Here is a 25,863-nt window from a genome sequence, read left to right as displayed (position 1 = left end):
AGCCTGTAATCCCAGCACTTTGGGAGGCCGAGACGGGCGGATCACGAGGTCAGGAGATCGAGACCATCCTGGCTAATACGGTGAAACCCCGTCTCTACTAAAAAAATACAAAAAACTGTGGCGGGCGCCTGTAGTCCCACCTACTCCGGAGGCTGAGGCAGGAGAATGGCGGGAACCCGGGAGGCGGAGCTTGCAGTGAGCTGAGATCGGGCCACTGCACTCCAGCCTGGGCGACAGAGCGAGTCTCCGTCTCAAAAAAAAAAAAGAATTAAATGACAATTTTAAAAACTCAAGCAAAAATATAAGGAAAAAATGGTGGCGTGCATCTAAAACCTGTTGAATAGAATAATAGCCAAATATTATAGTTTCTCACTTTACTATGAATATTGGCACTGTTTATTTCATGTTTATAAATGTGAGTTTTTATGCATAAAAATCCCAGTAAGCCTGAATGGTTTAGATCAGTCCATTTTTCTCCAACAAAAGTACCCCTAACTTCTAGATTTCAAAAACTGCACTCTTGCTTTTGCATTTTAGTACAAACAAAACACAAATATATTTCTTTTATATCAGTGCAACCAGGTAATAGGCATGTTATTTTTTAAAAAGTAACAAATTTTGTGAATGTTGTCATTTTTAAAAATCCTCTACAGTATCACAACACTGTCAGAATCTATGTAGTGCACCCACAAGTGCCTCACTGTTTTGAATTCACAGTCCTTTTCTCACAAAAACCTTAAGAGTTCAAAGAATTGATAATACACACCATGTGGATAATTTGGGGTTAAAAAACCCATGGCTCTGGGCAACAACAATTACAGTTAATAACATCCAACCACAAAGACTGTTGCTAAAATTTTCAGCTCGGTTTGCTATAAATAAAACATTCTGAAGTAAAGCTTTTTGCACACTGACAATACTTATCAGACATCAGCGAGGCCACAGTGAAAGGGAGTGACTTACATTAAAAGGACAGGGTAGCAGCTGGTTTTGGGATGGCACACCTCATACATTCTGCTCAGAAAACACGAAGGCATTTATAGAAAACTCAAATATGCACTGAAAAATGTGGAGGGTTTCTCTGCACTATCAACAGTGATATCGGTCCCCAGTATTTAAAAAGCACAAAATATCTTCATAAACACAACTGAAGATGAAGGCCCTACCTAGGAGAATGCATACAACAGGTACGAGTAGTGTGTTGGCGATTTTTTTCCCGGCATTAACTGGCATGAGCATTTTTGGCATGTTGGATATTTATCTCATATCAACAATGATTATGATGAAGTAAGCCATTTGAATGGTAAACAAAGAGTCAATGCACCCCTGGTCCTTAATGGCGGGAAACATCTAGTTCAACATTCTGCACAGAGCAGGGGTTCAAAATGTGCTGGTAACTAATGGACTATCTTACTCAAGGAACCTGTTAACTATATGTAACACCTACTGAGTGAATCTAATGTTTAAAGATGTGATTTAGATTTCTAATAAATGTATATGAACATGATATAAAACAGTTCATATAATTGTAGTTCCCTAAAGAAAACTTGTAAACATCTGGTGAGTGTCTAATGGTGTAACATTAAAAACTGGCCAAAAAATGCCCAGAAAACGTTTGGCCCTTCAGCACCCAAAGCTCTCAAAATATAATGTTAAAACATCTCTGCTACAGGGATTTCAGTAGTCTGAAAAATTTCATACCTGAGTGGCTTAAATGTTCTCTCCTAATTTTTAAATAAGTGCAAGAAGTTTCTACACTCAGGAATTGCATAACTTTTTAATCTTTCCTCAACAGAAAATATTGAATGATATAGAGGTAGCATAACTTACTAAATTAACTCTAAAAAACAAAACCCCCAAAAGCAAGGTTATTTTCCATAGTCTTAATAGAACTATTAGAAATGTTTAAAATCTTACAATCTAGGCTTTCTTCTACCTGGTTTTAGATATCTCATTATTCTCACCCTCTCTTTTACTGTGAGAATAGTTATTAGTCCAGGCACCCTGTGGCCCAGTGGCATCTACTGCAATATCAATGATAGAATCTGGAATCATCCATCTCAAGAAAATGAGGAAGAGGAAGTTGAAAACTGCCAACAAAGCAAAGATGTGGCCTGTTACTGGGCCGCAGTGAGAAATAAGTCTGTCCAGTCGTTTGTCCATTGGCAACACTGCTTCCATTGATACCCGGTCATATACCTAGAGGGAGAGAAGCCAAGTGTGAGCACTTTCACCCATCACCCCATCACCTGTCCCATGATAAACAATGACCAGATCCTACAGGAACATTTTATAAACAAATACAAACAAAAGTTGCTTGTGTTTTGTTGTTGTCATAGTAATGATATCCTTAATGAACTTAATCACGATAATTATTGCCATTTGATTCAAAACTTACTGGGTACTTATTCTGGGCAAGACACCAGGCTAGAGGCTGTGTGATACAAAGAATAAGCCACAGTTCCTCTCCCCTAGGGAGTCACCATCAATTTTAGCCAACTACTAGAATTCCAAAGTCCCGCAAAGTCTGAACAGCTTTTGGGGTCACCACTGTAGGGTCAATATTTAATTCAGCAGTACTGAAGCAGGATTTGCCTTTGAAGATTCCTTGACTAAGCTGAGATGCTCTCACCGGCATCTGGCAGACATCAACCACGAGCAGAGAGCTACAATCTAGCATACTTCTGGGAACACAGAGGCTCCTCTTTCAACAGCCACATGAGGCTGTACATGTTGCTGAGCATGGATGGTGAGGACATACAGAGGCATTTCATGGATTTCAAATAAAAGAAGATAAAGAGATGGGGGAAATTTCAGCAGATACTACAGGTCAAACGTTGACAAATGAAATAACGTTTTTTGCTGAGCAAGTAGGTGGCATGCTTTTTTTTTTTATTATTATACTTTAAGTTCTAGGGTACATGTGCATAACGTGCAGGTTTGTTACATATGTATACTTGTGCCATGTTGGTGTGTTGCACCCATCAACTCGTCAGCACCCATCAATTCGTCATTTATATCAGGTATAACTCTCAATGCAATCCCTCCCCCCTCCCCCCTCCCCATGATAGGCCCCGGTGTGTGATGTTCCCCTTCCCGAGTCCAAGTGATCTCATTGTTCAGTTCCCACCTATGAGTGAGAACATGCGGTGCATGGTTTTCTGTTCTTGTGATAGTTTGCTAAGAATGATGGTTTCCAGCTGCATCCATGGAAAGGACGCAAACTGATCCTTTTTTATGGCTGCATAGTATTCCATGGTGTATATGTGCCACATTTTCTTAATCCAGTCTGTCACTGATGGACATCTGGGTTGATTCCAAGCCTTTGCTATTGTGAATAGTGCCGCAATGAACATGCGTGTGCATGTGTCTTTATAGCAGCATGATTTATAATCCTTTGGGTATATACCCAGTAGTGGGATGGCTGGGTCATATGGTACATCTAGTTCTAGATCCTTGAGGAATTGCCATACTGTTTTCCATAATGGTTGAACTAGTTTACAATCCCACCAACAGTGTAAAAGTGTTCCTATTTCTCCACATCCTCTCCAGCACCTGTTGTTTCCTGACTTTTTAATGATTGCCATTCTAACTGGTGTGAGATGGTATCTCATTGTGGTTTTGATTTGCATCTCTCTGATGGCCAGTGATGATGAGCTAGTACCATTCAGGACATAGGCATGGGCAAGGACTTCATGTCTAAAACACCAAAAGCAACGGCAGCAAAAGCCAAAATTGACAAATGGGATCTAATTAAACGAAAGAGCTTCTGCACAGCAAAAGAAACTACCATCAGAGTGAACAGGCAACCTACAGAATGGGAGAAAATTTTTGCAATCTACTCATCTGACAAAGGGCTAATATCCAGAACCTACAAAGAACTCAATCAAATTTTCAAGAAAAAAGCAAACAACCCCATCAAAAAGTGGACAAAGGATACGAACAGACATTTCTCAAAAGGTGGCATGCTTTTTAAAACACCGGTAAGTACTAAGCTCTAAAATATCAAAAAACAAAGATCTTTAAACATACGTGTTCAGAACACATCAAATGGGCCAACATTCATATTTTGTAATTTGAGTATTACTTCTGTTTAGTCTCATATATCAGACCTGTAAACCGTCTCCTTTTGAACTCAAGAAAGTTATAACATGCAGTGCATGTTGTACAGGTCAACAGCCCTTGAAAGGTATGGCATGTTTTCATCCAGCTCTTTTACCCTGAGGACGTCCTGAATACAAACATTTTAATAAGAATTATGTTGAGAATTATGCTGAGACTGGTGAATTGCAATTGAAAAAGTATGTTTACAACATGAACTCCAAATTTATTTCATGATCGATTTTCTAAATAGCACAGTTAAACTAAGAAGGAGGAATTGAAATGAATTAAAATGTCATAGGGTTAAAAGAGTAACTACAAACTGACTTTTTTGTCCAGCTTTATTTCAGGTCAATTAATCTACTTACAGTTTTAAGTGATAAAATAACAATTTACTACTATGAAGAGAATGTTAGCAATGACAATCAATTATAGGCAAGGATTTACTTTTTCTAAAAGTGTACTATAAATTACCATAGAAGTAAAAAAATACAGATGCTGTACTATTACTTTAAGTATAACTAAAAGAAAAATGTGGTTACCAAAAAAATCCCAATTAACCCCTTTAATATATACTGACAAACCGTCACCATAGTTCTTTCCCTGTTAACTTATTACCTACAGTGGCTCAGGCTTCTGAAGTTTATATGATGTCCATCAAGAAGGCCAAGTCGCAACTTACAGTGTCGTGGTTCTCAAAGGGAGTGGAGATCAGGATGGTATCATCAAAATAACCTGTCTAACCAAATATCCCTGCCAATTATATCCCCAATTCTATCTCTGCTCCTAAAGGATAACACTGGAATATAGGGAGTGGTTGGGGAGGCAGGGGGACATCAAGATGGAGTAGAGAGAGTCTGAAAAGGCTGCCCAGGGACTTTGACATGCACTCCTCAACAGGTAAGCACTACACTCCAACATTCCATGTTTCATATGGGGGAGATAGTACAAGACTTGTAGAAGGTCAGAATGTCTCAAAATGCTTCAGTCAAAAATGCTTGACTGTTGCAAATATCTCATGTTTCAATGGAAAACGTATAAGACAATTTTTAGAGATAAGTTTTTAGAACTTCCATTCAAATGAGTTCATCTTATACACTGGAATTCATCATTCAAACCAAGTAAGAAAGCCTTACAGTAAAGAGCTATTCTCCTCAGCTCCAACTTGCTATCTACTCTAGGTTAAAAACTCATTGTTCCACTGAATATCACGTTGGTAGCATTAGTCTAAACTACTACCTTCTCCATGTTCCACCTGGTTATCTTTCCGGTTTACAATTTCTACATACTAAGAAGCTGAGTTGTTTCTGTTCAGCTTGTTACGTGGTAATAAGAGGCATGAGGCAGAGAACATCATGAAAAGGATGTAAAGGATGAAACTGAGAATAAAAGTAGTCCCTAATTCAAATTCAGGAAGCATTTCCCACAACTGTAATCTCCTACCTAAGGGTGTTAATCTATTTCCTATACTCGTCAATTCTCTGTTGCTGCTTTTCATTTGTGATTTTTCCCACTTTTGTCACGTACATTTTGAATTCTAACTTACTATGTTCTCAATCAGCCCAAAGATGCAAAAATCCTTTTCCTGGAGAAAATCACAGTAGTTAGCAAAAGGGCTACAAGAGGTTTAGGAAGTAGCCTGAATAAAATATTCACAAGTTATAAAGTTGCTGCAATCAGCAAAACCATGCATTTCCTAAAAGAGCTGTTTGCTTTTAGAATTATCAACAGCTTCAAGAAAATATCTAAGAGTAGATTTAACACTCATCTTGTCTCTATTCATTGTGACTTTTAGAACATTTTGTAACTTCTTTATGCCCATTTTTTTTTTTTTTTTTTTTTTTTTTGAGACGGAGTCTTGCTCTGCCACCCAGACTGGAGTGCAGTGGCCAGATCTCAGCTCACTGCAAGCTCCGCCTCCCGGGTTTACGCCATTCTCCTGCCTCAGCCTCCCGAGTAGCTGGGACTACAGGCGCCTGCCTCGTCGCCCGGCTAGTTTTTTGTATTTTTAAGTAGAGACGGGGTTTCACCGTATTAGCCAGGATAGTCTCGATCTCCTGACCTCGTGATTCGCCCGTCTCGGCCTCCCAAAGTGCTGGGATTACAGGCTTGAGCCACCGCGCCCGGCAATGCCCATTTTAATGAGGGGGCCAGACTGTATTACCGCTATTTTCAAACATCAAACGCAATAACTTGACTAGACACTTAGCCCGGTAAGTGTACCAAATCTGTTTCTTTTCATCTGGAAGAGGTTTCATCAACTTAAGCAATAGAATAGAAATGGTAAACTTCTATGTAAGAAAAAGCAAATGTGTATGTGAAATATCAAGTAAGAGTTCAGACACAATCTTTTCTCAGCATGTGACATACCTTTTCAGTTCTTTCCGCAACATTCCTCCAGGTGTAGAAAGTCTTTACTATGTTATGGATGTTTTCTGGAGTCAGCAATGTCCCTGACTTCAGTTGCAAAACAGCCTTTTCCAATCCTTCACACAAAGATTTTACTGAAGGCTCACATAAAATAATAAGGTCTTCTGGAAGCACCTCCGGAATTCCACCAACTCTGGTACTTACAATCTTAAAAAGAAAGAAAGAATGCATGCTCCACCATAATCATGCCTCAGGAAGATCAACAAAACCAGTTAAAACATTATTATGAAATGTGTCTCATTATTTTTCAAAATATAGAGAAATCCCAACCATGAATGCCCTCAAAGCTTTTTACCTGTAAACCACAACTGGCTGCTTCCACGATTGCCATGCAGAATGCTTCAGTAAGGGAGGTATTAAGAAAAATATGTCCTTGAACTAAGACATCTCTAACATCCTTATGTTCTAAAGCTCCCAAAAGACGCACCCTGATTTTTCAAATGAGAGGGGAAGAAAGAAGGGAGTGAAAACTCATGCTACAAAAGAAACTTAGTTTATAAACCAAGTCTGCTATTTATATTACACTTAAATTCTTATTGCTGCTAATGTTTTCCACCTCAAAAGATTAGTATCACCAAACATTGATCTAATAGAAACAGCCTTATAAAGCAGTTGGGTTAAAACTCATACAGCGAACATTATTTCAAACTTCTGCTACACATATCAAACTTTATCTTCTCCAAAACTAGTTTGTATGTAATCATATGAATAAACTTTGATAATTAAAATGTTAAAGTGCCATTTCTAAACAGGAAAATGGCCCTTTTATTAAAATTGACGCTTTACATGTACATGCCTTGTGTTGTGTGGTTATTGAGGAAGAGACCTGTCCAAATCTGTATGTGCAGAGCAATTTACATGACTTGAGCCCTATTACTTAAATCACTATACAGTATGGCCTGGAAATCTGAAAACGCTTCCAGTTAAAGCAGTTGTTTTTTGTGCCTTTCATGGTGCCTCCAACAATGGCCCCTCAAAGTCAAATAATATTGGGCTAATGGAAAAAATAAAATTGTGAATTCTTCAACTAGGTTTCCTATTTTATATAAAAATTTTGAAAAGTCCTTGCATTAGATTTATATCAATTATATGTATACCAATTACATGTAGGAGAAGCAACACACCTAAGGTAGGCATGCAGTTAAAACCAAATAGAGATAATTGACATCTTCTCCCTCAAGACAACATGAAATTCATCAATACCTGTCATGCAGCTGGTATCTTTCCCGAACTTCTTCCAAAATGATTCTCTTTGGTCCCTCTCCTCCAATTATGAAATTTAAATCTGGATATTTCTGACAGAGTTCAGGTATTATACCACTAAGCAAATCGATCCCTGAAAATATAAATTTGAATGTTGGAGATATTAATATTTAAACTTAAAAAAAATTCACCAGAACTACTGAGAAATCCACTCATTTTGAAAAGTATTAGCTACGCACTCCATAAAGGAGAGAAACTCTCTTAAACCTTTCCCAGGAGAGTGGAATTGTTCGCAAACTGGCAGTGGTCCCCCAAGAGTTACAATTCTTGAAGATGTAGACCTTGACATGCATTACCTTCCACACACCCAAAATATGGCCTATTCTGTTTCATCTCAACAGACTATTCTTTAAGTTATTCACTTGTGTTTACACATTGCATACTTCTAAAAGAGGTAAATTTAAGGTGGTTAAGGTTTGAGTTCATTTTCTCCAGAGCAGGCAGCTGATTGGAGATCTGGGTCTTGTCCCAGCTTTTTTACCAGCAAGCCCATTGATCGTGGGAAAGTTTTATGATCCATAAAGATTCCTATGTACCTAAAGTCTCTTTCAGCTATAAGATTCTATCAGTCTGTGATTCCACCTACTGCCATAGGAAAAGGCTAAGCAACGAAATCTAACTGCTGCCTCCACTTTGTTTAAAACGTGGCTGGTACAGAGAATTTTGCAGTGAACACTACATTATCAGCAAAATTTAAGTTCAAACCAGCTATAGCCCACTTTCCTGGAATGGGGGTAAATGAAGGCGGCAGGGCATGAACTGTTAGATCACTACAGTCTGTAGAACGAAAGAATGCATCTTGGTTCCTTTCTTCTCCAAAATGATTTTCTTATAATATATAAACACAATTTCAGGTAACAGAAAACAATAAAGTAAATTGTGCCCTATTAGTCTGAAAAAGTGAGTGGCTATCCAAAGTCACAACAATGTCAACACTATTTGAGAATCTAGTTCACTGTTCACTAACAATTACAAATCGTACATATTCAAAAGTAAATATAAAATAATCCACCTAGAGCTAAGTTTACTAATTTTAAAAATGCACACACACATAAGAATTGTATTTCTTACATTAATCTTCCACCCCAAATAGGCAGATCAGTTATAAAATAGATGACAGGAGAAATGCCATATATATATATATACACACACACACACACATATATATATATGACATATACACACACACACATATATATAGGGTCATTTTTATGAAATAATACAAAGTAGAATTCATTAAGTAAACTCTGCTAGTACTTTCCAACAATTATTATATGTATCAAAAATCCCACACAGCTTTTCTGAATATGAAGGCTTCTCATTAAAATCATAGCTATCTTGTTTCATGTCTACTACCAAATCACTCAATTGGATTTCTAGATAAACCAGAAGGTAGTTAATGACTTTTAACATTTAGTCATCTACAATTCCTTCAATCCATTTTCCTCCTCACCCTTTTCTTTTTTTTTTTTTTTTTTGAGCCGGAGTCTCGCTCTGCCGCCCAGGCTGGAGTGCAGTGGCCGGATCTCAGCTTACTGCAAGCTCCGCCTCCTGGGTTCACGCCATTCTCCTGCCTCAGCCTCCCACGTAGCTGGGACTACAGGCGCCCGCCACCTCGCCGGCTAGTTTTTGTATTTTTTAGTAGAGACGGGGTTTCACCGTGTTAGCCAGGATGGTCTCGATCTCCTGACCTCGTGATCCGCCCGTCTCGGCCCCCAAAGTGCTGGGATTACAGGCTTGAGCCACCGCGCCCGGCCTCTTTTTTTTTTTTTTTTGAGACGGAGTCTTGCTCTGCCACCCAGGCTGGAGTGCAGTGGCCGGATCTCAGCTCACTGCAAGCTCCGCCTCCCGGGTTTACGCCATTCTCCTGCCTCAGCCTCCCGAGTAGCTGGGACTACAGGCGCCCGCCTCGTCGCCCGGCTAGTTTTTGTATTTTTTTAAGTAGAGACAGGGTTTCACCGTATTAGCCAGGATGGTCTCGATCTCCTGACCTCGTGATCCGCCCGTCTCGGCCTCCCAAAGTGCTGGGATTACAGGCTTGAGCCACCCTTTTCTTTCTCATACAAGGTTAAGAGCCCATTCTTCAAACAAATAAAAAACAACATAGAGCACTAGTCATAAATGATAATAGCTAACAGGAACTGAGTGCCTGCTGTGACAGGCAATATACTTTAAATTCATTATGTCATTTACTCCTGACAACTATCTCATAAGAAATGGAACTGATTACTATTACCAGTGATCTATATTCTTATTCTAAGAATAAAGGCTTTTCCCCACCACTATAAAAAATTTATTCTGGAGCCTCTAAGAAGGGTGTAACGCAATGGAACCTAGAGACTTTCGACTGCCATGTGAAAACAGACAATGAAAATCTCTGATTCAAACTGCTTTTAAAGCTCAGTCTAACAATATTTTTAAGAACCTTCTGATCTATACCTAGGATATGAGTGGCTGGGCATGGTAGAGGAAGAGGAGACCTTAGCTCAAGAAAAGCTGGACTCACATGTGTCATCTCTGTTACTTACTGTGTAACCTGGGTGAATTACTTACCCTCTCTGAGACTCAATTTCATGTAGATAACATCTACCCTACAGTTGTTGGGAGGGTCAAATGAGGTATTATACCACGAACAGGCTGTATCAACTGCAGAATACAAATGTAGGTTGTCATTACCACGACAGAAGGAAGCGGGCGAGCGTGCCTACACATGCACAGTGCTGGCAAATCCTGACTAAGAGCAAAACAGACTTGGAAGAGGAGGCTCAGGAAAAAGGCAGCCAAAAAGCCTGGATAGGGAAAACTTTGATTTATCCTCTCTCTCACTTAAGACATTCTAGTGGGGACTTTGTTATCTGGTCCAATAAACTCCTGAGGAAATTAATTTGTTGATAAGGAATGGACCGTTAATAGAACTACTCATTCTTGGGCTACAGGTATGGCTGTTCCTTCTAAGAATGTTACTTTCTGCAGGGTGCCTGGCATCTGGAGAGGGTTCGATAAATATCTGTTCAGTTACTGAATTGAGTACAGGAAAGACCATACCATCACTCCATTGGTGGTTACCTCAGCTGGTTAAAATATCACATTAGAGAAGTAAAGGTAACAGGTTTAATCTTTGTATGGGTAGTTAATTTTGCTGATTCTTGATCACACATGCGCCATACTCTTTCTTAGCTAGCTATCTCAAGAAGATATGCTATTTGGTTAAAAAATAAATCAGGTACATTTCCTAAGTTACAAAAAACACATCACTAATGTCCCAAGAGGAATTCAGAATACAGAATGCCAGTCGGTTCACACGTCCCTGATTAAAGAATGAAAGCATGTCATTGCCTTCAAACCAGAAAATGAAGTTCAGGCCAAGTTTCCTTGCCAACCTCCAGTTAAATGGACTGCTGGGTCAATCAAGGTTCTCCATTCCAAACGTAAACTGACCAAGGCCCACATCTAGATTTTAGGCCACTCCCTAGCACACTGGCACACCACTGAGTTCAGTGCTTATCAAGAATCAGTTGTGTTTGTTCACACATCTGTTTGATGTCAGTTGTACTTGTCATCGTGTTGAGTAATTTAATTCAATATCACATAAACTGACAAAAATTGAGTTTCTACAAAAACTAAGCTGAACAGTTTGAAAAATCCAATAAAGGAAAGTCACAGAAAAAAGTTCTTGGCAGATGAGGGGTGTCCTAAACTACCATATAAAACTGAAAACAAATTAAAATTCCTGAAGCATATCAGTTCATATGCCTTTAAGTTCTGACCCCACTCAAAAGAAACTCAAAGTAGCAATGGTAGATTATGTTTTGTGAAAGGGAGTGTACAAGATGCAGCTGAAACCAATGGCCCAGCACTCAAAGCCGGCAGTCCTACATCAAACTACTGGCAACTCAGTGTGTATTAATATTTTCAGTTAAATTCAAATATTAAATATTAAGGGAGTATGTATTTATGTATTTTTTTTTAATGATTACCTACTATAAATGACACTTTTGATTAGTGGACAGGTTTTCAAATAGCACTCAGAAGACACTGTTTTTTATAACCAGACTGTGTCAGACTTTTAGTAAACAAGCCTCCACACATTCAACTGCAGTGTCCATTAAGTGCTGTGGAGGTACAAAAAACAGCCTCCTTGGCCAGGCGCAGTGGCCCATGCCTGTGATCCCAGCATTCTGGGAGGCCGAGGCAGGTGGATCACGAGGCCAGGAGTTTGAGACCAGCCTGGCCAACACAGTGAAACCCTGTCTCTACTAAAAATACAAAAAATTAGCTGGGCGTGGTGGTGGGCGCCTGTAATCCCAGCTACTTGGGAGGATAAAGGAGGAGAATCGCTTGAACCTGGGAGGCAGAGGTTGCAGTGAGCCGAGATTGCGCCACTGCGCTCCAGCCCAGGGGGTGACAGTGCGAGACTCCATCTCAAAAACAAAACCCAAAAAACCTCCTTGATAATAGTGGATAGCTACAAACTAGGCTAATAGTTTATAGGAACTATCACTGAACCCTTCCGAGATTCCCAATGTTGCTTAAATTACACAAATGAAAAAAACTGAGACTTAGAGATGTTAAGCAACTTGTCCTCAATCACACAGCAGGACAGACCCATCATCTGATCCCGGGACATCTAATCCCCTTTTCTTCATCACTTACCTGCCAATATGTTATTAATGTCTTATACATGATGAAATGAAACAAGCAAGCTACAATACAGTAATGTGCAGAGGAAGCCCACTCACTGATTTTCAGTATATGTACGTACACATAAAAAAGACAGGAAAGCTATAAATCAAAATATTCATTAGGGTATCTCTGAATAATACAGTTACCGCTGATTTTAGTTTTCATCTTTGTGCTTTTCTTAGTTTCCAAAATATCTGCAATGAAAAGACATTACTTTGGCAATCAGAAGAAAAAAGCCATCTGTGACCTCTGCCCTTTACTCTTCTTCTTTTTTTTTTTTTTTTTTTGAGATGGAGTCTCATTCTGTCACCCAGGCTGGAGTGCAGTAGCGCGATCTCGGCTCACTGCAAACTCCGCCTCCCAGGTTCACACCATTCTCCTGCCTCAGCCTCCCAAGTAGCTGGGACTACAGGCGCCACCACCACGCCCTGCTAATTTTTTGTGTTTTTAGTAGAGACGGGGTTTCACCATGTTAGCCAGGATGGTCTCAGTCTCCTGACCTCGTGATCCGCCCACCTCAGCCTCCCAAAGTGCTGGGATTACAGGCGTGAGCCACCGCGCCCGGCCTGCCCTTTACTTCTTTACCACATGTGCAGGGCTGTTTTTATTTTTAAAAAGACCTGAAATGTAACAGCATCAGGTTATTGTTCTTATTTTTAGTAACCATTAAAACATCAAAGGTTGGGGGACAGCATTCACCACCATCCTGAAAATCTCTCTTCTTGGATATATAAACCAATATTAGAACTTTCTTTGCTATAATTTATAGCATTATAAAACCATAAAACAAAATGAAAAGCCAAACAATCATTACATACAAGTATTCAACAGCTTTCTACAGGGAAAAAAGTCTACAATGCAATTATAGCTATCATTTCATTACCTTTTCTGTAAACAAGTCTGCTGACAACAACAATAGTTATACTATCATGCCTTCTAAATGGGTCTGGAGTGAAGTCAGTAGGATCTACAGCATTAGGAATGACGGACACTATTTCAGGATTCAGTGCTGCTCTTAGTACAGTATTTTCCTTACTAGTATAAGACACACAAATGATGTGGTTTGTATCACAAAGAGACACGGTTAGAAGCTTGTTTGTAAGCACCGAGCTGACATCAGCAAATCCAAAAAGGGAATGATCCGTGAAGACTGTCTGAAGCCCCATTGTCTTGGCGTGGAAGAGAGCATCATGGGCCATGGCAGAAAAAGAACTATGTGAATGGATTATCGTGACTCTCTCCCGAACGAATATGTACCTGAGCAATGGCAGACTGTGAAAGAGGGTCGTGGCTGTAGACTGGTTGTACATGACTTTCAGAGGCAAGTAATAGACTTTGAGGCCATTAGTGAGGTAACGGATGCCTTTTCGATTTCCATAAGCATGGGTGACAATTATAACCTTATGCCCTCTTTCAATCAGGCACTGTGAGAGCTGGTAAATGTGGCTTTCCACGCCTCCCATATTTGGGTAGAAAAAGTCAGATACCATGCATACATTATGGGCATGGGTTCTACATGTGGAAAGACTTCCAGGGCTAACCCGAGAGGGTGTAGCTGAAGCATGGTGACCATCCCCAGTTGCTCCTCTACAGGCCATACTGAGATGGTTTAGGCATCAGTTCTTAGAGCAACCCAGTTAAGAGATGTGTCCTCTATCACCTGAAAAAGAGTAAAAACAGGATCTCAGCTCAGAAACAAAACACATTCCTATTACAAATCCAGATATAGATACTGTTTTAATGTTAATGTAAATTTGTTAGTTTTCCCCAAAATTAAAAACAAAGCATATCATCAATGTACTCATTTGACGTTTACTTGCTTGGCATTTACATACAACAAAACTAGGTTCTACAATGTCTTAATTTTGTCCTAAAAACACTGCTATATGTTAACTTTAAATAGTAAGTTTGTTACACCACAACATATCATGGTCCCCAACAAACCAGTCTCTTCCAATAATTAAGTATATATATATACATACAAACACACAGGTTTACATATTTCCCCTTTACTCTTACACTTTACCAGCTTGTATTAATACTTATTAAATGGCCACTATACATCAGCCACTACATGCTAAAAGTCTTCTATATCTTATTGCAGCCTCACCAAAACTCCATGAGTTATCAACTCCATCTTAAAAATGGAAAGTCTAAAGCTTAAAGGGGTTAAGAAATTTGTTCAGTTACTCAGTGCTTAGAGGTAACACAACGTAGCAGTCTGTTTCATTAGTGGTCATGTCTCCTCGTATTTATGCCCTTCTATATTAAAGTCCCTTTCCCTTGCATTTGGACCTGGTTTAGCCCATAGGAGGTAGTGAAAGTGATGTGCAAATTTTTGGCCTCAGCCTAAAAAAGGTGTGGTGGTTTCCAAGCTGTGGTGGTTTTCACTTGTGCACTCTTAGATATCCTAAGCCAACATGTAAGAAATCCATCTACTGTGCTAGAGGGGCAAGGAAGAGACGACAATATGGAGAAAGAAGAGCTCTGAGACTACATGGAAAGAGCCAGAGGCCCAGTCATCCAGCCAACTTACCAGCTAAATGCAGCCTCCTAGTGGCCACCGGCAAGACCAACAGAACCACTCAGCTGAGCCTAGCTCACTGCAGTATCATGAAAAATAACAAAATGGCTGTTGTTTTACATCATTAAGTCTTGGGGTGGTTCGGTAAAAAATAACAGACAACTAAAACAGGCCAGGATTCAAACTCAGTTATACCGGTCCACTGCCTGTTTTTGTAAAGTTTTATAGGATCATAGGTGTGCCCATTCATTTATGTGAATGGCTACCTTTGTGCTACAAGAGCAGAGTAGTTGCAACAGGGACCATATGACCCACAGAGTTGAAAATATTTACCATCTGGTCCTCTACAAAAGTTTGCCAACCCCTGCTGTAGAGCTTAGCCACTAATTCAATTAATCTCATAAAGTTTTGCTAGTATTACCTGTGTGGTTTACACTAAAACACACCTGGAGCTCTAACTATCTTTGAGAGCACCTTTTTCAAATGTCACCAGAGCACATGCTGCAAACAATCCACATGTTCTCCTTCCTTATTCAAAAAGGGTGATTATCTAGGCTGGGTGTGGTGGCTCACGCCTGTAATCCTAGCACTTTGGGAGGCCGAGGTGGGTGGATCACCTGAGGTCAGGAGTTCAAGACCAGCCCGGCCAACATGACAAAACCCCATCTCTATTAAAAATACAAAAATTAGGTGGGCATGGTGGTGCCTGCCTGTGGTCCTAGCTACTCGGGAGGCTGAGGCAGGAGAATCGCTTGAACCCGGGAGGCGGAGGTTGCAGTGAGCCAAGATCACACCACTGCACTCCAGCCGGGTGACAGAGCGAGACTCCGTCTCAAACAAAACAAAACAAAACAAAAACAAAAACACAAAAAACAAAAACACAAAAACCAAAGAGGGTGATTATCTAACTGCTCCCTTCAGTTTTTAAACTTTTCTTTCCGTTATGCAGGCCTTTCAAACTCAATGAGTGTCCCTCCCTTCAGTGTGGTGTCTACAGATAAAGGCTAAACTAGAGATGGGCTGTATCTGGGACCATTTTCTCCATTTAAAGTGCGAAATGTTTATCTCAGGGGTCCCCTAAAGCCTTATTAATGTGAAACGCCCACTCAATATTTAGTACTATATACATTCTTAGACATCTGAAGCTAAAAAGAATCTTGGATATCTAGTCAAAATCTTCCTCAGCTTTACAAATAAGATTTCCAAGGCTCCAGAAAACACAACTATACAACGAGAAACCATCCTAACGCTCCGAGTTTCCGGTTTCACCTGCAAACTCAGAAAATGCCAATTAACTCTATGTGCAAAGGCTTAACTGTCTATTCTCTCCAACAAATTCATCTACCTTTTTTTTTTTTTTGAGAGGGAGTCTCACTGTTGCCCAGGCTGGTGTGTGTGTGTAGTGGAGCGATCTTGGCTCACTGCAGCCTCTGCCTCCCGAGTTCAAGCGATTCTCCAACTTCAGCCTTCCGAGTAGCTGGAATTACAGGCGCACACCACAACACCCAGCTAATTTTTGTATTTTTAATAGAGACGGGGTTTCATCATGTTGGCCAGGCTGGTCTCGAACCCCTGACCTCAGGTGATCCACCAGCCTCGGTCTCCCAAAGTGCTGGGATTACAGGTGTGAGCCACCGTGCCCGGCCTCATCTACATTTTAAATACACTCTCAGAAAGACTCCAGAAGTGTTTGTTGACCTGAATTTACTAATTAAGATTCAATATTACCAAATATCGAAATCCCCAAGTTTGTACTTTTAGGTGGTTTAACTAACATTTTCTTACTGTGGTCACCTAAACCCGAACTTACAGTTCTACTAGTTTTAAAAGATGGACGATAGCAAAAACAGTGAGTAATGAACCAAGTAATATCATTTAAAATTTTGTCGTCAGCCTGCAACGTTCTGTGAGGAGTCTGCCCACTTTCACCAGGTTTTCACTCCAACATCTCTGACATAAAAGTTCAATATGCTGCACAATCGCAAAATCTTAGCTTTTAAAGCCGAAATGAGGCTTGGAGTTCTAGTGAATACCTCTCTCGCTTTATAAATGAGAAGCCAGACAAGTTGAGTCATTTGTCCAACGTTCCCACCCAGCCACTTAAAGTGGCAAAGAAGACGTTACCGTAAAATTCTCGACCACGGCCAACGAGTCCCGGGCAATCATTAGCAGTAGCGGTTCCTTAAGAACCTTAGGGAGACTTGGCAAGAGTTGTGGGTCAAGAGAATGGTACTTCCACCGACAATTCCTGGGCACTGTCTGAGCTTCACTCCCTGATTCCCTGAGAGGTCGCTGGGGAAACGCTCGGGCCAAGGAGGGGATGACCCTGCTCAGACAACGACCCTGCTGGGTTCATGGCGGAGACTGGCCAGGCCCAAAGAGAGAAGGAAAACAGCTAGAGAGTGGACGTGGGTATCAGGCCCGGGGTTCCGGAGACCCCAGTCCCTCGACCCACCCGCCTGAGCCAAGGAACCGTCCTAAACGCACCCTCTGACCCAACCTTCTCTGGAGACCCTCCGACCCAACTTCCGCGCTTCGAGCCGGGTCGGCTACAACCCCTCCACCACCCGCCACGAGCCCACGGGCGCAGAACAGCCCCATCCAAAAGCGGCCCAGAGCGCTAGAGACGGGCGGCGAGACGCGTACTCACCGGTTAGTTCCATGGCCGCCAGTGTCCGGACCTCCCGCGGCTACAGCCTGAGTCCCTCCCTGCTGCCCCTCAGCACCAATCTAGGCGTCCGCGCCCAAGCGCCGCGCCCCCTAGGTAACCAATCACAAAGAGGCGCTGAGGTCACGTCCGAGAGCGACGCTCTGTCGTCCCCACCCTTAAGCGCGGCCTGCAACGTCAGCGCGCGCCTGCGCCCGTCTCCTAGAAGCTGCCGTCGGTAGGGTGGGTGCACCACCCTGGTTTCCTGGTTACCTGATTACAGCGTCTCTATTCTGGACGCCAGTTCTCTCACCGCTTGCTGCTGACTGGAGAGACCTTTTGTTTGTAATCAGCTGTGCCACGGCAGAAACGTGCCCATTCTTACCGCTCTGGGACGTTTGCCAGATGTAGCAAATAAAAATACACAAAAAGTCAAAACAGATGAAATATGAAGTTTCAATTTCAAATAAAGCACAAATGATGTTTAATACAAGCATGTACCAAATATTGGGGATTTCACTACACAATTATTCGTTTTTTATCTGACATGTAAATTTAACTAGACATCTTGTTATTTATATGGCAACTCTACACTCTGGGGGAAACATATGAGGTCTGATCTGAAGTATCAACTTCCACTCGAACTGGTTCAACTAGTTATGATGGTGCTTGACCAGGAAGCTAAAGAATCAGTGAGAGTGGTGTGATGGTCATCCATGCGTCACAGCTGGTACTTGGAGTCCCCCATCCCTGCCATACGTGCGTTTTCGAGAACAAATTCCTTTCTGAGCACCATCACCGCCACCATTACTGGCACCCATTTTATTAAGCTTAGTGTAAGCCTATTCATCCCTGAAAATGTCAGCTCCTTTCTGATGCTTTCCTCAAGCCTCTAGAGAATGAAGTACTCTCACTTTTTAATGTTAATAGTACTTTGACCATGTGCTGGTATAACATTTATCAGATGATATTCAAGTTGTTTGCTGATTGCATTCTCCCTCCTCACCCTGATCCTTGATTACTTGTCTCTTGAGATCTCACATGGACTTCTTTCTGAAAACTGGAAATTGTATTTGCTTGTTAAATGTCTGCCTTCTCTGCCAGATAGTAAGCTGAGGCAGGATCTGTTCTTGGTAATAGATGTTCAGTAAGTTTTAGTTTAATACATGAATTTCTTTACCCAATATCAGCACACTCCCTGACACATATTAGATGCCCAATAAAATGTATTGAAAGTATTTCATGGAGTGTACCTTATACAAATTACAGTGCAATAACATCATTGAAAGAGCATTTTAGTTGTGGGATTTGAATCGAATTAATGAGTTGATGAGTAAGGCAAGAGTAGCAATAGATACTTTGCCCTGTGTTGATATTGATGAAGCATGGGAGAATTACAATGATGAAGATTCAAGGACACTTAATTAAGCTTTATAATTTGTAGTTGGTTTCACAGATAACAGCGACACTACCAGATAGGTACAGCATTACTTTGGTCTCCTTTTCATTTTTGTAATAGGTTTTAAGACAAAGAGGGGGGTAGAAATCCTGGAAGGTATAAATGAGGGTTAAGCCTCATTTATTGAGCCCCTGGTTTGCCCCTGTCGTAGTTCTGATCACAATCCACACTTGAAATTCCACCATGAATCTTTTTTCAAAATATAACAAATATTTCTTATTTTTATCATCAAACGTTTACTGAGTGTCTGCTCTGTAAAAGGCCTTGTGGGGAATACAAGGAATATTAAGCATAGTCCCTGTGTTTCAACAGCTTTTTATTTTTTCTAGCTTTTCCTATACATGTTACCAATAGTCAGAAGAAATCCACTTTTCTTAAAAGGTTCTTTGTGTTTCAAATATAGAATAGGCTGACCTTTATAAATAGATATTAATAGAGGCACAGTGTTGCTGAGTATCTGTGGGGAAGGGTGTTGAGGAGCCTGCAGGCTGTTCCAACAAAGTCTGAAAACATTGAACATTTATTTAAAGCTCCAGCTTCTGTGCTAGGCACTGAGCATTAAAAGGTAAATAAATCAAGATTCCGACTCCCAGGGGTTCACAGTCTCACCTGGGTACATGACTTCATTTATAGTCAGTTAAATCTTAAGTAAAGGTCTCTATTTAAGGCTATATTCTCAAAAGTCAAAAGAAATTTTTAGAAGCAAGATTAAGATATAAATCTGGAGATTATTGTAATTATAGTGTCCTGCCTAAATATATGGTCTCAAGGTATGTCTTGAGAGAATTTTCTCAGGAACCACTAAAATTAGACTAAGATACTTATATGCATTATCTTATGATTGCACTTAATAAAATATGAGGGCAATTGGTACCAGTTTTAGTATTAAATGACCAATGAGATGATGAACATGTAAAATAAATGTAGATACCATCTTCCCTTGAAATTCAGTTTTTCGTAACTTCATATGTAAATTAGCTCTTTGGGATAATTTTGGAGTGGGAAGGCAACAAATATGTCTTGAGAGCCTACTATCTGTGTACAAAGCACGATGCAGAGAAAACCTGGCACGAGCTTTACTTGCAAGGAACCAAGATGGAGTTAAGGCATATGTAAATGTCTATGATAAAAAGCAGGAAGTGATAAATGCCATAAGATAAATATAAGAAAGATACTGGGAGTTCAAAGGGAAAGAGTATTTCTAGCTGCCAGCATTTAGCTAGAAGAATAAGTAGATGGAGTCGTGCAACTCTTGGGAACACGATAATTCCAAGAACAACATGAATGAGGTACAGACAGGTGCTGTCCAGCAAACACTGCTTTATGATGACAAAGGAAAAGAGAAGGGAAAGTGGGCAGATAGAAGAAGAATGACATTTTCAATGCAGATTAGAGCAAACTGGTGGAAGATCTTACTAAGGAAAACGGGCTTGATGTTGAGGCGGACTTCCAGCCAAGATCACATTTTCAATTAGTGTTTTAAAACTCCTAACTCCTGATTCTGCTTCAAATAGAACAATAAGTGATACAATATAAATGAGAAAATTTAATGTTTTAGCTGTGATTTAAACAAGAAGATAAACATTCCATGTATCAGAAACAGAACAAATATGCAAAATGATGATCAGGAACAAAGTCACATAGGTACTGGATTCTGTATGTGGCAGCAGGAAGATGTGAACCAGGGTTCAGCCCCTGTAGAATAATAGACTAGCAGGGTTCCGTGTGTGGCTTCATACAGGAACCAGTTTTGTGAGAGACTGTTACAATGGTGACCTTCAATAAACCAGTATTCCATATTGGCAACCTTGTCTAATCCTCTCCCACATTGTCTCTGGGTTTGGGCATGTGACTGGAATGGCCAAAGAGACATTAGTAAATGAGATGCCACAGATGCTTAATAAGTGTTTATTTACTGGGATACGTCTTGTTGGAACCTTTCCTCTTGAAAGCCAATGGCCATGCTGTGAAGCTCAGACAAGACATTGAATAATGGCAAGTCACATGGAGAGAAGCCCTGAAGAATGAGAGGTCATCTTGGGCATTCCAGCAGTAAGTGAGTTCCCAACTTAATATAACCACTGGAATGACTTCAGCCTATACTATGTGGAACGAAAGAACCACTTAGCTCATCCTAACTAACCCACATAATTATGAGAAATAATAAATCATTATTGTCTCAAAACACGAAGTTTTTGGGTGATTTGTTATATAGCAATAGATAACCAAGCCTCGTTGCTTAACTATCTCCCCTACTTGTGAAGAGACATTGAAAGAATTTTTTGCCAACAGTCTGGGGACATAACTTTGCTAACAGAATGAGCCAAGCAACATAATTTGCAATTTTCCACTATCACTGTTAGTCTGGGGGATATAAGCACACACACACACACACACATACGCACGGGGAGAGGAGAGAGAGTGAGAGTAAGAGAGAGAGAGTGAGAGTGAGAGAGAGAGAGTGAGGGCGAGAGAGAGAGAGAGAGAGAGAGAGAGAGAGAGAGAGAGCTCTCAAGATTGGTTTATAAACCAAAATTCAAAAACAATGAAAGATATATAATACTAAGAAAGACAACACACAAATGTAACAATGGAAGAAGAATTCACTCTAGACGCAATTCAAATAATTTTTGAAATGACATTTTTTAAAAGAATAAGAATTTGGAAATAAAAACATGCAGAAATTAAACAACAGTGGATATAAAAGAATCAATTAGATACCTTGAACATGAAGATGTTACTAGCATTTTAAAAACTCATTATATTGATAAACTGTAGGCGACACACTGTTGAAACAAAGGTTAGTGTGGTGCGAAAGAGTAACTAAGGCAGTTACTTCTTTTTGATGCGGAATATAGAGATGAAATGTCAAACCACAATCAAAGCTTTGTCCTAGGAAGATTGTTCCAAGAACTGGAGAAAAGGAAGGTGAAAGAGTGGCACAGCTGGAGAAGAGACCAGTTAGGCTGTTTCAGTAGTCCAGAAGCCTCCTTGCAATTTAAAGTAGGGTCTGTAGATCAACAACAGCAACTGGGAGCTAGTCAGAAATGCAGACCCTCAGGTTCTCCAGACCTGCTGAATCAGAATCTGCAATTTAACAAGATCTGGAATGATTAGCACGTACATTATAGCTTAAGAAACCAGCTCTAGACTAGAGGCAATGAGGACCCGATGTTTTCTCGTGGCAATAAAAAAAAAAAAGAGAGAGACAAGGAAAATCACAGGATATTGGGATTTGTTTGAGCAGTGTCCTCCTTTTTGTTTTAGCACCCTTTTTTGAAGACCATCCTCCAGTAACCTCCTAAGGAAGAGTGCATGGGAGATGGGGGGATTTTCTAAGAACTTGGATGTCTGAAAATTTATTTTTCAGCCCTCCAATTTTATTGATAGTTTGGGTGCCAAATAGTAGGCCAGAAATTATTTTCCTTCAGAAGTTTAGCAGCATTGCTCTAGCCTGAGCTTTTGGTGTTGCTGTTGAGAAGTCTAATGTCATTCTGATTCCTGGCCCTTTGTTTGAAATTATCATAATTTTTCTTTACTTTGGAAACTTAGATATTATCTCTTATTCTCCTGTGTCCTGAAATGTCATCATTTTGTGCCTTGGTATAGGCATAGTTTCACCTTTTGGACTAGGGACTCAGGGAGCCTTTTCAATTGCCAACTCATGTACTTCGAAATTCTCTTGAATTTTTAAATTGTCGATTACATCTCCTATTGTGTCTCTTCTCATTTCCTGTAACTTCAGTTATTCTGGTGTTAGTCCTTCTTATCTTTTCACTTTTAATTTCTTATTTATTCTACTTCCTAGGAAATTTCTTCAACTCTGTCTTCCTTTTTTTCTATTGAATTTTTAATTTATTATAATAGTTTTAGTTTCCTAGGGCTCTATTATGTCCTCTGACATTTTCTTTTTTAATAACACCTTCATTTTATTTATTAGTTGCATTGTCTCACCTTCTTCCCTCACCCCCTGGCTATTAATGATTTGAAGTGTTCTTCTGTTTCATCCAAATTGCTTTTTTCTGTGGGTTTTACTCTCTTTCATGTTAGAAATTTTCCCTGGATGTCTGGGAATTCATGGCTGCTTGCTCATATTTAAAAGAAAGGGACAAAGGAGCTGATCTGAGGTCTGAGCCCAGGAATGGGGCTTGTTGACCTGATTGGGCTGTTCCGTTGATAGTCCCTCCCCCAGCTAATTTTAGTTGTTTTTAGGTCTTTTCTCTTAGGCTGGTAAGATTCCCCCCAGAGAAACATTTTTCAAGTACAGATCCAACTGCCTGAATTGTGGTTGCACCTAGTATGTACGCGTTCACTTAATCCTCTTGTTGGTTCAGCACCCTGCCCTCATGGATGTCAGGCATCCCCCATTCTGGATGCTCTCTCTTTTACCATAGCCAAATGACTAATAATCCATCTTTTGCCTGGGCTTGGAAGGAGCAGTCACTCCACCACAGGGAATGTGGGAGAAGATTTGGGATCAAACTGTTTCTTATACAGATTTTTGGACTGAACCTCATTTTAGCACTCCTCTCATCCCTCCCACTTCTAGAGGTGCTTGGGACACCCACTTCTGAGCCTTTTGGGAACTCATCTTTCCCGACTGTTGGCTTAAATTATGTTTTTTTCAGGTTGGCCAAATCATTTACAACTTATCTGTGTGCTTTTCAGCTTTCAGAACATTGCTGTTTCTGTTGACTTTATCATTCACCCTGTCCTTGTGGGCTGACGCTTTAAAAAAAAAAAAAATCCCTGGCCGGGCGCGTTGGCTCACGCCTGTAATCCCAGCACTTTGGGAGGCCGAGGCGGGCGGATCACAAGGTCAGGAGATCGAGACCATCCTGGCTAACATAGTGAAACCCTGTCTCTACTAAAAATGCAAAAATTAGCTGGGCATGGTGGCCTGTGGCCTGTAATCCCAGCTACTCGGGAGGCTGAGGCAGGAGAGTCACTTGAACCTGGGAGGTGGAGGTTGCAGTGAGCCGAGATTGTGCCACTGCACTCCAGCCCGGGTGACAGAGCGAGATTCTGTCTCCAAAAAAAAACTAAAAAAAAAAAAAATCCCCTAACTCTTTAGGAGTATTTACTTTACCCAGGGCATTGGAAAAAAGAGAGAAAACAAACAACAAACAAACAAAACTAACGTGTTTATGCACTATCTCTATTTAGAGTCCATGCCATCAACACTAACATTTTAGAGATATACCACGAACATAACTAGAACCCATCAATAAATGTATCCATGCCTTTATTTAATTGTGGAAAGCTGAAATTTAAATCATTGTGAATTTTTAGCTTCATTGGATTACACACTATACAATGACTGAAATAAGGTGAGGCCAGATGATTCTGACAATCGATCAAGGCCAGGTAACAGTGTCATTTTTTTATAGGGGTTCAAGAAGCAGTCTAATTCATTATATTTAATGTTCATTGATGACACGTGATAAAATAAGAAATATTTTTACACAAGGGGTTGGCTAACTTTTTCTGTAATGGACCAAAGAGTAAATATTTTCAGTATTGCAAGCCATACAGTCTCTGCCCCAACTACTCAATTCTGCTGTTGTAGAGTAAAAGTAGCCATAGACAACACGTCAACAAATGAGGATAACTGTGTTCCATTAAAGCAGTATTTACCAAAACAACAGGCAATGAGCTGAAATTGGCCTATGGGCCATTGCTTACTGACCACTGTTTCAGAACAAACAATATCAGTGATAAAATTACCAAAGACAGACTTTCTTTCACTAAGCCATTAATAAGGGTCAAATAACAGAATTTTTTGCTCATTTTCACTTCATAAATATTTTGAGAATAGATTAAATTGCTTTCTAGAGTTGCAACATCTGAATAATTCAGACATGCATATAATCTAGCTGAGTTTGAAAAACATGAGTTATGTAAAATTACTCTTCACTTTTTAAAGAGATAATTTCATTCGCTGGTCACAAAATCAATGTAATTATTATTTATTAAACAGTTATTTATTGAGTACCTAATATATGCAAGACATTGTTCTCATACCGAGGATTAAGACTAAATTAGACAAAGTCCAGCTCTTGCTGACCAAATCTATTAAGCTCACAATTTTCACTGAACTATGGCTTTTTTTAAGGGCCTTAAAACGTAATGTTTGTATAATTTCCTTTATCAAGTCTCTCAGACAGTATTTTAATCTTCATTCAACTCTTATCATCGTGCTGCCTAATCTGTTTCCATCTCTAAAGGGCCTCCTGCCACACTGTTTTAGTCACGGATTTATGATGTGTGCTGTCACATTAATAATTCTCTGGCCCTGTGGCGTAATCAGGGACATCATGCATTGCTGGCATTTATTGTGTTTGCTTAAAGCTCTTGGAGTTTCTCACATACTTTTATTTTGCAACAAGTTGAGAATTTTCAACTCACGTTCCAGGGCTGTTAGTATGACAAATATTCCCGTGCAACGTCTAGTGAACTCTAATAAAGCAACAGGCCAGTTACCCCACCTCCACCCTCAAGGACCAGACCCATCCTGACCCAGCCTCAGGGATCCAAGTGCAGATCTTGATGGTAATTGGGAATTAAGGAGGAAGCAGAGGGAGGGGTTTTAGAAGCACGAAGCCAGACCACATTGAGTTTTGGCTTAGCTTAGAATTCCTTATGATAATCTCCATCTAAATGGCAAGTATGAAGCCAGAGGCATTTCGAGCCAAAACATGGTTTGAGTTGGTTTTAGGACAGATCCAAGGATCCAGTATAAGCCAAGAACATCTC

At 40.2% G+C, this 25,863-nt stretch overlaps 1 protein-coding gene across 4 annotated transcripts; it reads right to left on the bottom strand.

Moving 5' to 3' along the window:
* Positions 1-272: 272 nt before the first annotated feature.
* PIGA (phosphatidylinositol glycan anchor biosynthesis class A) lies at positions 273-17,755 on the bottom strand. 4 transcript variants are annotated; one of them, XM_033201130.1, is made up of 8 exons: positions 17,652-17,723; positions 15,014-15,080; positions 13,361-14,137; positions 12,624-12,671; positions 7,735-7,867; positions 6,827-6,959; positions 6,472-6,678; positions 273-2,199 (listed from the first exon to the last, which is right to left on the bottom strand). In XM_033201130.1, exons 3-8 carry the CDS (start codon positions 14,073-14,075, stop codon positions 1,933-1,935), a joined length of 1,503 nt encoding a protein of 500 aa, XP_033057021.1. In that variant the 5' UTR covers positions 14,076-14,137; positions 15,014-15,080; positions 17,652-17,723; the 3' UTR covers positions 273-1,932. The 4 variants fall into 4 exon arrangements, with proteins under 4 accessions (XP_033057021.1, XP_033057020.1, XP_033057022.1 ...); XM_033201129.1 differs by lacking the exon at positions 15,014-15,080 and having other exon boundaries at positions 17,652-17,755; XM_033201131.1 differs by lacking the exons at positions 12,624-12,671; positions 15,014-15,080 and having other exon boundaries at positions 17,652-17,755.
* Positions 17,756-25,863: the final 8,108 nt, after the last annotated feature.

Source organism: Trachypithecus francoisi, unplaced genomic scaffold, assembly GCF_009764315.1.
Source record: "Trachypithecus francoisi isolate TF-2019V2 unplaced genomic scaffold, Tfra_2.0 Lachesis_group6, whole genome shotgun sequence".
NCBI lineage: Eukaryota > Metazoa > Chordata > Mammalia > Primates > Cercopithecidae > Trachypithecus > Trachypithecus francoisi.
This window is presented reverse-complemented; position numbering and strand designations above follow the sequence as displayed.